This window comes from Olea europaea, chromosome 7 (assembly GCF_002742605.1).
Source record: "Olea europaea var. sylvestris chromosome 7, O_europaea_v1, whole genome shotgun sequence".
NCBI lineage: Eukaryota > Viridiplantae > Streptophyta > Magnoliopsida > Lamiales > Oleaceae > Olea > Olea europaea.
Genome location: NC_036243.1, coordinates 26,675,597 through 26,688,818, shown reverse-complemented (window position 1 = coordinate 26,688,818; position 13,222 = coordinate 26,675,597). Strand labels below are relative to the sequence as shown.

Here is a 13,222-nt window from a genome sequence, read left to right as displayed (position 1 = left end):
CACAAATCCCAAACTATAACACAACACAATAATGATAAGCCGAAATCTCAACATTTACCAAGAAATAAAATGAAATATACATATGGATACAAAATATATAGTAAGCCCCATAACTGTCTACAAGTGATGTAAAATCACATCTAGACATGAACATGCGTCCCAAAACACTGACTACATGTTTTATGAAGTGGGTCATACTAACAAACTCTGTCGTGTGGCTATGACTCCAAAATCAAGGCTCAACTCCAAAAGATACATAGATTCTCAACTGCTGCCTGATAAGAAAAATCGTGGAAAAATATATAAGTTGATAGCTTAGTGAGTGGAGAAGTTCAAAATAAATATAATTTTTCATTTATACATTTTTATTGAAAATCAAATTCATATCATTTGATAATTCACAAGTTACCATCATGTAATTATAGCCAAAAAGTGAAATATTCACATAAAGTCATAAAATATCATCTTAAAATCATGATATAAATATCAGCTCATAACCATGTCATAATCTCATCACATCAAATGTACTGAAAAATTCACCAAAAATGTACCCTCTGACTGAAATATATAATCTGCCCATCGGGCTAAAAATTTTCGCCACGGGCCTTTGGTCCCTCCGTGAACGAAAGTCGGTCTCAAAGACCTTTGGTAATCAATTCTAGAACACGACCAAAGCCCCTCGGTGAACTATATGTACACGGTCGAGACCCCTTCATCCCCGGTCCAAGACCCCTCAGTGTAGTATAGAACATGGCTAAGGCCCCTTAGTAAACTAGAAAAATATATAATCACGGATACTTTTATGGTCGATTTCAAAATCATACCTCATATTCCAATTCACAATGCACTGTATACAATCTTTAAAATCTCACATGTATCGCAATAAAAGATATTTCCATAATAACCATATAATTCGAACACATAATTGCATATAATTACACATACTTTAACAATATACTTAATTTATAAATACTTTAAAAAATATTTATATTTTTCCACTCACAAAACTAGGATCGCCAAAATCAACTTGATTGGCACGCTGTCCCGATATCGGTATCGCCGCCTGAAATATGATATCATTTTTAAATCAATAATTAACCCCCCCCCCCCCCCTCGCCCCCCCTCCTTTCCCTCTTTTTCCTTTCTCTTTTTCTCTATTCTTCTCTGCACCGTTTTTTTCTTTGTGTGTGTAATGTGTGTGTTATGGATTTGGATTATATATAATTACATTGGGAATGGGTTGGTTTGGTTTGGCATAGCCGCCTATCGTTTTCTTTTTCTTTTAAATTATTATTATTATTTTTTCGTTTGACTTTTCTTTTGAGTTAATTAAAGTATTACAAAACTCACCCCCTTAAGAGAATTTCGTCCTCGAAATTCGATTAATTAAGTGCGGAAAATTTGGGGATACTGAGAACGCATCTGCTCTTCACTTTCCCATATCACTTCTTCTATAGCATGATTCATCCACAAGACTTTAACCAAAGGAATAGTCTTACTACGCAAAACATGTTTCTTCCTTTCTAATATCTGAACTGGTTCTTCTACATAGGTAAGATTTTCCTTCAGCTCTACTAGTTGTGATTTCAAAACATGATATGGATCTGGAATATACTTACGAAGTATAGAAACATGGAATACATCATGAATTATGGACAATTCTGTCGGAAAAGCCAATCGATACGCAACTAGATCGATGTGTTCAACAATCTCATATGGGCCAATATACCTCGTACTCAATTTACATTGTTTACCAAATCTGATAACACCTTTCCATGGAGACAATTGCAGGAAAATTCTATCCCCAACATCAAATTCAGTGTTTCTTCTACGTCTATCTGCATAGTTCTTCTGTCTATCTTGAGCTATCTTCAACTTTTCTTTAATTATTTTTACTTTGTCAGCAGTAATCTGGACGTATTCAGGACCCAATAACTTTCTTTCACCAACTTCATCCCAACATACTGGAGTTCTGCATTTCCTACCATACAATGCTTCAAAAGAAGCCATTTCTATACTCGAATGATAACTGTTATTATAGGCAAACTCCATCAAAGGAATATGAGTATCCTAATTCCCTTTCAACTATAATACAGAAGCTCATAACATGTTTTCCAAAGTTTGAATAATTCTTTCTGTCTGACCATCTATTTGTGGATGAAAAGTTGTACTGAAATGAAGTTTAGTACCCATAGCTTCCTGTAAACTGGGCCAAAATTTAGAAGTGAAACGAGAATCTCTATCTGAAACAATAGATACTGGTGTCCCATACAAACTGATTATATCATCAACATATATTTTTGCCAATTTATCTGACGAGTAAGTGACTTTAATAGGCAAAAATCTAGCAGTCTTCGTCAATCTATCTACAATGATCCATATGCCAACATGTCCATTCTAAGTCCGTAGAAGTCCAAATAGAAAATCCATAGTAATGTGTTCCCATTTCCACTCAGGAATAGGCAACGTTTGTAACAATCCTGCTGTTTTCTAACGATATGGTTTCACTTGCTAGCAAATAAAGCATTTGGATACAAAATCGGCTATTTCTCTCTTCATTCCATGCTACCAATAGTGTTCTTTGAGTACACGATACATTTTTGTACTATCTGGATGCATCGCATAAGCTAAACTATGTGCTTCTTCTAGAATTTCTCCCTTCAATTTCGAATCATCTGGAATACATAATCTGTTTCCCATAACTAAAGCCCCATCATCTTGAATGGTATAATCTGTATGCTTACCTTTACTAATTTCGTCTTTCAATTTGCTCAACACTGGATCTTGAATTTGAGCTTCTCCAACTGTGTCAATCAAAGTAGGCCTCACTTGGAAATTGGCAAACAATGCTCCTACACTGGTAACTGATAATTGGGCATGGGAAGCTTTGAACTCACCAAACAAAGATGAGCATACTGCATTAGTCTGGGTCATAGGACTCGGTATTTTTCGACTGAGAGCATCAGCAACTACATTAGCCTTCCCTGGATGATAATCAATCTTGCAGTAGTAATCTTTTATCAGCTCTAACCATCTTCTTTGCCTCAAGATTAACTCTTTCTAATCGAAAATATACTTTTAAGCTTTTATGATCTGCATATATTCGGCATCTCTCACCATACAAGTAATGTCTCCAAATTTTCAAGGCTAGGACAACTGCAACTAGCTGTAAGTCATGTGTAGGATAACTCAGTTCATGTTTCTTCAACTGCCTGGAAGCATACGCTATAACTTTTCCATTCTGCATCAAAACACAACCAAGACCCCGACGTGAAACATCACTATATATCACAAACTTTTCACCGGGAGATGGAAGGGTAAGAACTGGAGCTAACACTAATCTATTCTTCAATTCGAGGAAACTTCTTTGCAATTTTCATTCCAAACAAATTTAGCATTCTTTCTAGTCAAACAGGTCAAAGGAAGAGCAATTTTAGAAAATCCCTCTACAAAACGACGGTAATAACCTGCTAAGCCAAGAAAACTTCGGATTTCTGTCACATTAGTAAGCCTTTCCCATTTTACCACTGCCTCCGTTTTCTGCTGGTCAACATAAATTCTTTCTACTAATATGACATGTCCCAAAAATACAACTTTATCAAACCAGAATTCACATTTACTGAATTTAGCATACAACTGCTCATCACGTAGAGTCTGCAAGATGATTCTGAGATGCTCTGTGTGCTCATCATGATCTCGAGAGTATACTAAAATATCATCAATGAATACAATCACAAATCTGTCTAAATACAAGCGAAACACTCTATTCATCATATCCATAAATGCTGCTAGTGCGTTGGTCAACCCAAATGGCATCACAAGAAATTCAAAATGACCATATCTTGTCTTGAAAGCAGTTTTTGGCACATCACTGTCCCTGATTTTAAGTTGATGATATCCAGAACACAAATCAATCTTTGAAAATACTGCAGCACCATGAAGTTGATCGAACAAATCATCAATACGTGGCAAATGATTGTTATTACGAATTGTCACCTTGTTCAATTGTCTGTAATCTATGCACAGTCGTATAGTGCCATCTTTCTTTTTCACAAACAAAACTGGTGCTCCCCATGGAGATATACTAGGTCTGATGAAACCATTGTCTACCAACTCTTGCAACTGAACCTTTAGCTCTTTCAATTCTGCTGGTGCCATTCTATAGGGTGCCCGTGAAATAGGTGCAGTTCCTGGAATTAGATCTATAGTGAACTCCATAACTCTGTCTGATGGTAAGCCTGATAATTCTTCTGGAAATACATCAGGAAAGTCCTTGACCACTGGGATATCTTCAAGTTTTAGTTTACTAATATTTGTATCAATTACATGAGTCAAATATGCACGACAGCCCTTGTTGAGTAATCTTCTAGCGTCAATAGCAGATATCACACAAGACGGTAAAATTCTGCGCTGTCCATTGAATATAATTTCAGGCTATCCTGACTGTCTAAACATAATCACCTTTCGAAATCAATCAACTGAAACTCGATTTGTTGCCAAAAAGTCCATACCCAAGATAACATCGAAATCATGTATGTCAAGAGGTATAAATTTGCCTTCACAATCTCGATATATATTGTTTGTTAATAGTCATTCTCCTATTGGTGTATTCACAACCAAACAACTGCCTAAAAGTTCCGGCTTTTGATTCGCATATAAAGCAAATGCAAATGACATAAAAGAATGTGTAGATCCAGAATCAATCAAAATACGAGCATTTCTATCAAAAATAGACAACATACCCATGATAACATCTGGTGACTCCTCTGCCGCTTGCTGAGTTATAACAAAAACTTTGTCCTGGGTTTTCGGTCATCCTGCTTGCCCTTTTGATTTTGTACCACTACCGCTTGCGATATTAGACTGGGCTACACTCTTTGCACCTGTTCTATTAACTGAATCATCTCTCTGAGTCTGATTTTATCTTGTACTATCAGCACTCTGCTGAGGAAATATCTTCGGTACCATGCCACTCGCCTGTGATAGAACTAGACAATTTCTTCTGATGTGTCCGCCTTGACCACAATGATAACAAACTCCGCTCCCTTTGAACTTTAAACACGTGCCGAGATGAGGTCTTCTACATAATTGACAATAAGGAAGTCTAGTACTAGTAAAACTCTCACCCTGTCTCGGAGTAAATAATCTCTGGGAAGGACCCTGAGTATAAATACGACTGAACAATGGTTGTTGTACAGTACTGAGATTGAATCTAGGACTCTGACTTCCCCGTGATCGAGATTTGAATTGACCCGAACTGGACACACCGGGTCAAAATCCTCAACTGTCCCTCTGAGGTAGTCTATAGTTAGAAGCACTCACCATTGTCTGACTACCGCTTGCCCTGAACATTGTTTGTTCTCTACAACTTGGCCTATTAGAAATGTTATTTTCTACTCTCAAAGTTGATTCCACCAATTTGCCAAATTCATTCCAGCCTACAGCTGTTACTACTGACCTGATTTTTTCCCTTAACTCATTACCAAATCATCTGCATTTATCAATTTCGTTGCTTGCATACTTTGAAAGTTCAATAATTTCACCTGATTTTCTGCAACTGTCATCAGCCCTTGTACTAATTTCAAAAATTCCTCCTACCTTGCATCTTTATAGGACCGTGGATAATAGGCATCGTAAAAGATGTGATGAAAATATGTCCAAGTAATGATCGAAGGGTCTAGATATGTGCTCCGTGCCGACTGCCACCAATCGTACGCACCCTCTTCTAATAAGAAGGTGGCAAGACACAAGTTCCGATCGTCTGAGCAACCTATAACGTCAAATACCCTCTCTATCTTGGTCATCCATGCATGTGCAACTGCAGAATCGACTGTGCCATTGAACACTTTAGCCCCCAACTTTGTAGTCCTTTCAATACTAAAATCTCTATCTGTATTACGCATAGCAGATGCAACAGCAATAGCAATTCTTTCAACAGCAATAGGATCAGTTCCAATCACATTTCCCTGTCCCTGTTGTTCAGGAGGCTGGTGAACTGATTCATCTACTCTCTCGGGCTCTCTTAGTTCATCTCTATTAGGAGCAATGTGAGACTGGGGCAATATATCTTGGAGCTTTCGAGTTTTGCCACCACAACGCATGACTCACCTACAGTTATGCATGATATGTTAAACATCATAATGTATGTATCATTCATGCATGTACAATACAAACCCATGAACTCTAATGCATGCTCTGATACCAAACTGACACAACCCGTCCCGTGTAGCACCACTAAATCCGGACGTGGCATGCGCCGATGATAGATACTAACTAAAAGTTGGACCCGCCATTAAGGCTACTACAAATATAATATATCACTTTTTATACATCATTTTTCTAACAGAATTTCGGCATTATCTCCCCTATAAACAGGACTAACCAACATGTGATCAATTTCACACAAATTCCAAACTATAGCACAACACAATAAAGATAAGTCGAAATCTCAACACTTACTAAGAAATAAAATAAAATATACATATGGATACAAAATACATAGTGAGCTCTATAACTATCTACAAGTGATGCAAAATCACATCTAGGCATGAACATGCGTCCCAAGACACTGACTACATGTTTTATGAAGTGAGTCATACTAACAAACTCTGCCGTGTGGCTTTGACTCCAAAATCAAGGCTCAACTCCAAAAGATGTCCAAATTCTCAACTGCTGCCTGATAAGGAAAAACGTGGAAAAATATAAGAGTTGATAACTCAGTAAGTAGAGAAGTTCAAAATAAATATAATTTCTCATTTATACATTTTTATTGAAAATCAAATTCATATCATTTGATAATTCACAAGCTACCATCATGTAATTATAGCCAAAAAGTGAAATATTCACATAATGTCATAAAATATCATCTTAAAATCATGATATAAACGTAAGCTGATAACCATGTCATAATCTCATCACATCAAACGTACTGAAAAACTCACCAAAAATGTACCCTCTGACTGAAATATATAATCCGCCCCACGGGCTAAGAACTTTCGCCACGGGCCTTTGGCCCCTCCGTGAACGAAAGTCGGTCTCAAAGACCTTTGGTAATCAATTCTAGAACACGGTCAAGGCCCCTCAGTGAACTATATGTACACGATCGAGACTCCTTCATCCCCGATCCAAGACCCCTCAGTGTAGTATAGAACACAGCCAAGGCCTCTCAGTGAACTAGAAAAAATATAAAATCACTGGTACTTTTCTGATCGATCTCAAAATCATACCTCATATTCCAATTCACAATGTACAATATACAATCTTTAAAATCTCACATGTATCACAATAAAAGATATTTTCATAATAACCATATAATTCGAACACATAATTACATATAATTACACATACTTTAACAATATACTTAATTTATAAATACTTTAAAAATATTTATATTTTTCCACTCACAGAACTTGGTACGTCAAAATCAACTCGTTTGATACGCTTCCCGATATCCGTATCGCCGCTTAAAATATTTTATCATTTTTAAATCAATAATTAATTATTTTAAGAAATTTCATTAATTAAATAGGCTATACCCAAACTTAATTATTTCACGTTGGCAAGTTTTCTCTTTTTTTCTTCTTTTCCCTTTTTTTTCCTCTTTTTCCTTTCTCTTTTTCTCGCTTCTTCTTCTCTGCACCGTTTTTTTATTTTTTTCTTTTTGGTGTAATGTTTGTGTTATGGATTTGGATTACATATATATAATTACATTTGGAATGGCTTGGTTTGGCATAGCCGCCTGCCGTTTTCTTTTCCTTTTAAATTTTTTTTTTTTAGTTTGACTTTTCTTTTGAATTAATTAAAGTATTACAATTGTTATCAAATTAACTACTGAAAAGTTTGAGAATAAAAAATACGTGAAAAATTGTTAGGGACATAAGTACTATAACAATCAAAGATTAAGAATTTTAAGTACAATTAAAATGTGGTGCAAATATTTTAATTACTTGCTTTTTTACCCCTTTAGATAAAGTGATTCCAAACGGAAGTTTTATCATTTTTACATTTCATCTTGACATTACATCTTTAATGATCTTTACGTTAAATCTTTGCATTTTTGCAAGTATATTTTGCAAGCTCATTTAGCTATTAATTAAAATGTACTGGGGGTTAAATATATCAATGGTCATCCAATTTAATTTTGTTTCACCATGATCAACTAACTTTATATTTAATGTTATTATGGCCACCCAATTTGATTTTATTTCATCATGACAACTCAACTTTATACTAAGACAGAAACTTTTGCACCTAGCTAGTTAATAATACAATTGTTAGTTTTTGTGATTTCTTTCAATTTCGTGTTCCTAATTTATAACAAATTGCACCTTGCAATTTCGTGTTCCTAATCATAGCAATTTGTTAATGAAGAAGCAGCTATTTTATTGTCATTTTGAGATATACTAACCTTTTAGTAAATTGTCAAATTAGTGATCCAATTAATGCAAGATAAAGGGAAGAAAAACATTAGAAACAACAAAAGGAAGAAAGTAGTTGAAACATCGATACTTGTGCAAGACAAAGAGAAGAAAATAAAGCAGAAAAGGGGAAAAAAATCACATGTTGGAACCAACGGGATCGGTGCAATGAAATGATATGTAGATTTTCCTTTTTGTAATTCTCAAATAGGAACAGGATCCAACCTTTATCTTTACTTTTGTATATTTTGCAAGCTCATTTATAAAGTTATCATCCCTATTTGATTCTCATTGTCTGAAAACTCATTGATTTCATGATCTAAATCTATAACTTACATCTTTGTTTGTTGCAAATTCAAAATCAACGAAATAATGGTCCATTATTTGAAAGACAATAAAATATAAAAGAATTAAATTCAAAAATCTTGAATATTAAAATTAAAGGTTCATAATTAGGTCATATTGTTCATCTCAAAGTTCATATAAATAAGCAAGAAAATTCCAGCCAAGAACAGAGAATTCACTAACCACTGATAAGTGAGAATTTCTTAGAGATTAGTTGTTGACTAGGAGGTTGCTGTGAGTAGTTCAAAAAATTGGTCAGATTCTAGCTTATCGCCATTTGATAGAAGCAAGTTTGATAAGTGTTAATTCAAGTGCTGATTTAATTTTAATCATTTTACGAATGGCAAAATTTGTATCGACCTTATCATAGCAATCAGCTCAGTGCTGGCACAACTTTTTGAGAACACATTTGAAATATAAACTCTCCCCTCTCCCCTCCAAATGCAAACATTTAACTGATATGGACATTCGATTAACAAGTGAGTGATTGTAAACGTGTACGAGGATTTTTTAAGAGATATTTGAATAGATTAATAAACAAAGAGAAATGGAAAATTTGGTTAGGGAGTTTCAATTGAGATGTGAATAGTGAATACATAAAGACGATTTGAAAAATAAAAAATTAAATTAAATTAAATTAAATTATATATATATATAATTGTCTGGTAAACATTTTTTATTAGAGAGTAGATACAAAAAGACGATTGGAAATATTGATCACTATGAACTAAAAATTTAGTTGTTTTCACATTTAAAAGGTCTATTGCTGTTATAATATTAAGATATGGACCCTTAATCAAAGTGAACTATGGAAAATTTAAATTGTAATCACAAATAATTGATTGAGATTCAAACAAGTTTCAGCAATTAAGTCTTTACAACTTAAAAACATCTCGACAGCCTTAAAAACATCTCGACAGCTTTAATTCCATAATAACATAAATAGTTGGTGGTTAATGTTACTTTATCTTCGACTTCGAGGTAGGTAATGACATAAATGTACAAGTAATGACATAAAGTAAAAGAAGATAATGAAAAAATTTAGCCATTAATTAAAACATGTACTGATAATATATATACATACATACATATATATATATATATATATATATAAACCTCTATTTTCTATCTACGCTGCTTAATTTTATATTATTAGGTTTCACCTGCTCCCCCCACTTAAGTCTATAAATATCCTTTTCAAACAATTTTTCACTCAAATCCGTTTATCTGAGGACGTTAGGGCAAGAGTGATGATGGCTATGGCAGGTAACATACTTACAAGTGAGATACAATTTTGTTTCACACATCTTTAATTGCTTAAACTTTTTTCTCTTATAGGATTTGGAATTCCAGCAGCGCGCTTCATGATTGTCTATATTTTGTATATCCTTCATATAGGGTTTACAATCACATGCAACGGACAAAGCGTTCAGTTCATCGTTCCTACGTTGCTTGCATTTTTGCAGGTGAAGTATCAGGGAATAGACAAAATTAGGGTTTATAATCACTTACATCATCGTTTGCATTATTGCAGGTGAAGAACAACGGAATAGACGAAAGTCCATTTATAACTCACTCGAAAACGTTGTATATGGCAATTATTAGTTTCTTAATATATGCTTTTTTGGCATATGGCATGAATCTGAGGCCTCAAAATTTACACGGTAACCCCCCACCATACGCTTTCCATTGTATGGTGTTCTTTGGCAATACGGCAGTGGCATCACTGGCATCCATCTTCTTCCCGGATTCCATTAGGCCTGTTCTATATGTGCTGTGTGTATTGATATCAGCTGGTGAATTGCTTTACTGGGTTTATCAAAGAGAAGAAGATTTTTTCATGACACATATCCGCCGCTTCTTCAACACTCTAAGGAGGTGGCCAATTGGATTCTTCAGTATTGAACAAAGAGAGATTCTGCCAAGGTTCCGAATAAACAATATATAATAGAAAATTAAGGTGGCTGCTGTTAAACTATATTGAAGCTGGAGGTTCTTAGAAAGTATTTTCAGTTTTTCTTCCTCTATGATATACGTAATTGTATTATTGTATTGAGTTCTAAGTTTGTGGGTGTAATATCAAAAATATTGTCAGTGAATTTATTATGCAGTCCCATTCGTCCAACTACACTGTGCTTATGGTGATCACCATTTCTTTATAAAAGTAGAGTTATGCTGCTTGGACAGGGTTTGGGGGCATGGTTAGTTACAGGTGCTGCAAACTGTGTGCTTCTTCTTCTTCTTCTTCTCCTTCTTCTTCTTCTTCTTCTTCTTCTTCTTCTTCTTCTTCTTCCTCTCTCTTTCTTCTTCCTCCTCCTCTTCTTCTTCCTCCTCCTCCTCCTTCTTCCTCTTCTTCTTCTTCTTCTTCTTCTTCTTCTTCCTCCTCCTCCTCCTCCTCCTCCTCCTCCTCCTTCTTCTTCCACTTCCACTTCTTCTTCTTCTTCAAATTGTCCAATGAAATGTTGACATGTATACCTTTGTTTTCAAATCCTGTCACCAATCCTGTTTGTACCATAACTCATAGAAGTAAGGTGGTATTTCTTAACGGGTCAAGGGACAGGGCTTATTAATCACTCTTTACTTTAGTGATAAAATGATGTTAAAAAATTAAAAGAAACTTATTCATTCTTTTTGTATCAAGCACGTATGAATAAGTAAACTTATTCAACATTATATTTTACGTTTAACAAGTTATAATCTGATTGGGCGGACGCGAATTTGAGGGAAAAGATAGAAAGAGAAAGAGGAGGCTGCAGAGTCGTTTGTGTTATATATTTATGATATAAATATAAAATGTGAAAGAAATAATCAATTAGATAAAGTGCCAAAGTGGTGGAAATGTAGCATTTGTGTGGGATATCGGAGGTTCGGGCCACTCCCCATGCAAATATTAAAATGTCTTGATCGAGTCTTTTTTTTTATTTAATGGATAAAACTATCCAGTATTTTCTGACTGTTTGTTTTTGTAACAACACACTAACAGTCATTAAAATACTTACTACTCAGTCATTAAAATTCTACATTACTCTCTGATCATGGTGGAGACTGTTACTTCCATCTTGCCTATATAAACTCATATCTCGTTTTGGGAAAAACATACATAAAGAAAATAAAACAAAAAAAAAATTCATCTTGCATCAATTCTCCTTTTCATATTCCGAATTTCTTATACTCGGGCTTTTACATATATTTTGGAGTACAATTGAGATTTCTGGAAAAATCATTCGTGATTGCTGCATAAGTGGTTTACAATCGTTGTATCCTGGTAATGGTTGTCCACAGAGGTCGCAGCAATTATCGACTGGCAATTTCACTTTCGAACATCGTGCTGTCACGAGACTTGATCGAACGATAAGTTTTATATTTTTGTATTTTATTGTTCTGAACATTACTGCAACTAATTATTTGTCCAACAGTTTGTTCTATCAGTGAGCAGCAGGTAAGTAAACGTGGGAGGAGGAGAATGAAATAGAAAAAGGGGAAGGGGAAGGGAAAGGGAAAGGGAAAGTAAAAAAGAGAGGAGAAATTGTTGCATCTTTTTCTTCAGACTTTAGAAATTGTTGTTTCAGAATTTCGCTTATTTTTTGCTAATATCTTGCTTTCTAGTTTTTAATTGTTTTTATTTCAATATTAAGTAACAACAATGGATGCATAAAATAACGAACACCAATTACAGATTTACCTTCTCTCTTATCTCCTCTTCTCACGCTATGTTAAATGCTTCATAGAAACCCAACTCTAAAAGATTAAGTATCTTCTAATTTTTCAGTGTCTCAATGTTAGTTTTGAAACATTATTCAGAAATGAACAGATACAAAAAGCTTTTTTGGACTCGATTGTCAATGTGGGAATATTTTAACAAGTATTTTGCATCTAAATTCTGTGGATGCCATTTATTGGAGCCCACATGTAGAAAACTGCCAAGAAACATGTTAAAAAATATAACTTTATTTGAAGCGTAGAATTAACGAATAATGAGATTTAATATCGTATTCTTATTGTACTTGATTTATTTCCTATCAATAGTTATAGACTCGAGTGAGAAATTTTATTCATTATAATTATTTGGTTAACTGTCAGTTTAGAATAGGAATTTTTAAGTAGGATTTTTCAATTTTAAACACTCAAAAGTAAAAACAGTAAATTGCAGATTTGTATATATTCAGCCATCTGTTCTACATCAATTCCCCTTTATGGATTCTTTCGTGTTTTATCTTCAATATGATTGATGTTCTACTCTTTGCAAAAATCGAAAAATCGATCAAACCAATCAACCTGAATAGACTTGACAAAAAAATCGAAAAATCAATCAAACCAATCAAACCGAGTCGACTGAGGTTGGTTCAACACAAGTAATTGGTCTTGTTGGATTTTCTTTTATACAAAATCATAGTTGGTCAGTTCGGTCACGGTTTAAAGTCTTAAACCGTTGATTAATCGAACCAACTCAATCCACTTGA

The 13,222-nt window shown here is 34.5% G+C and overlaps 1 protein-coding gene across 1 annotated transcript; it reads right to left on the bottom strand.

Moving 5' to 3' along the window:
- Positions 1-1,386: 1,386 nt before the first annotated feature.
- LOC111398132 lies at positions 1,387-2,010 on the bottom strand. The gene has a single exon (XM_023025084.1). The coding sequence runs from the start codon at positions 2,008-2,010 to the stop codon at positions 1,387-1,389; it is 624 nt and encodes a 207-aa protein (XP_022880852.1).
- Between the last annotated feature and the right edge of the window lie 11,212 nt (positions 2,011-13,222).

Coding starts and splice junctions, on each gene's coding strand:
- LOC111398132 (XM_023025084.1), bottom strand. CDS start 2,010: ATGGCTTCTTTTGAAGCATTGTATGGTAGGAAATGCAGAACTCCAGTA.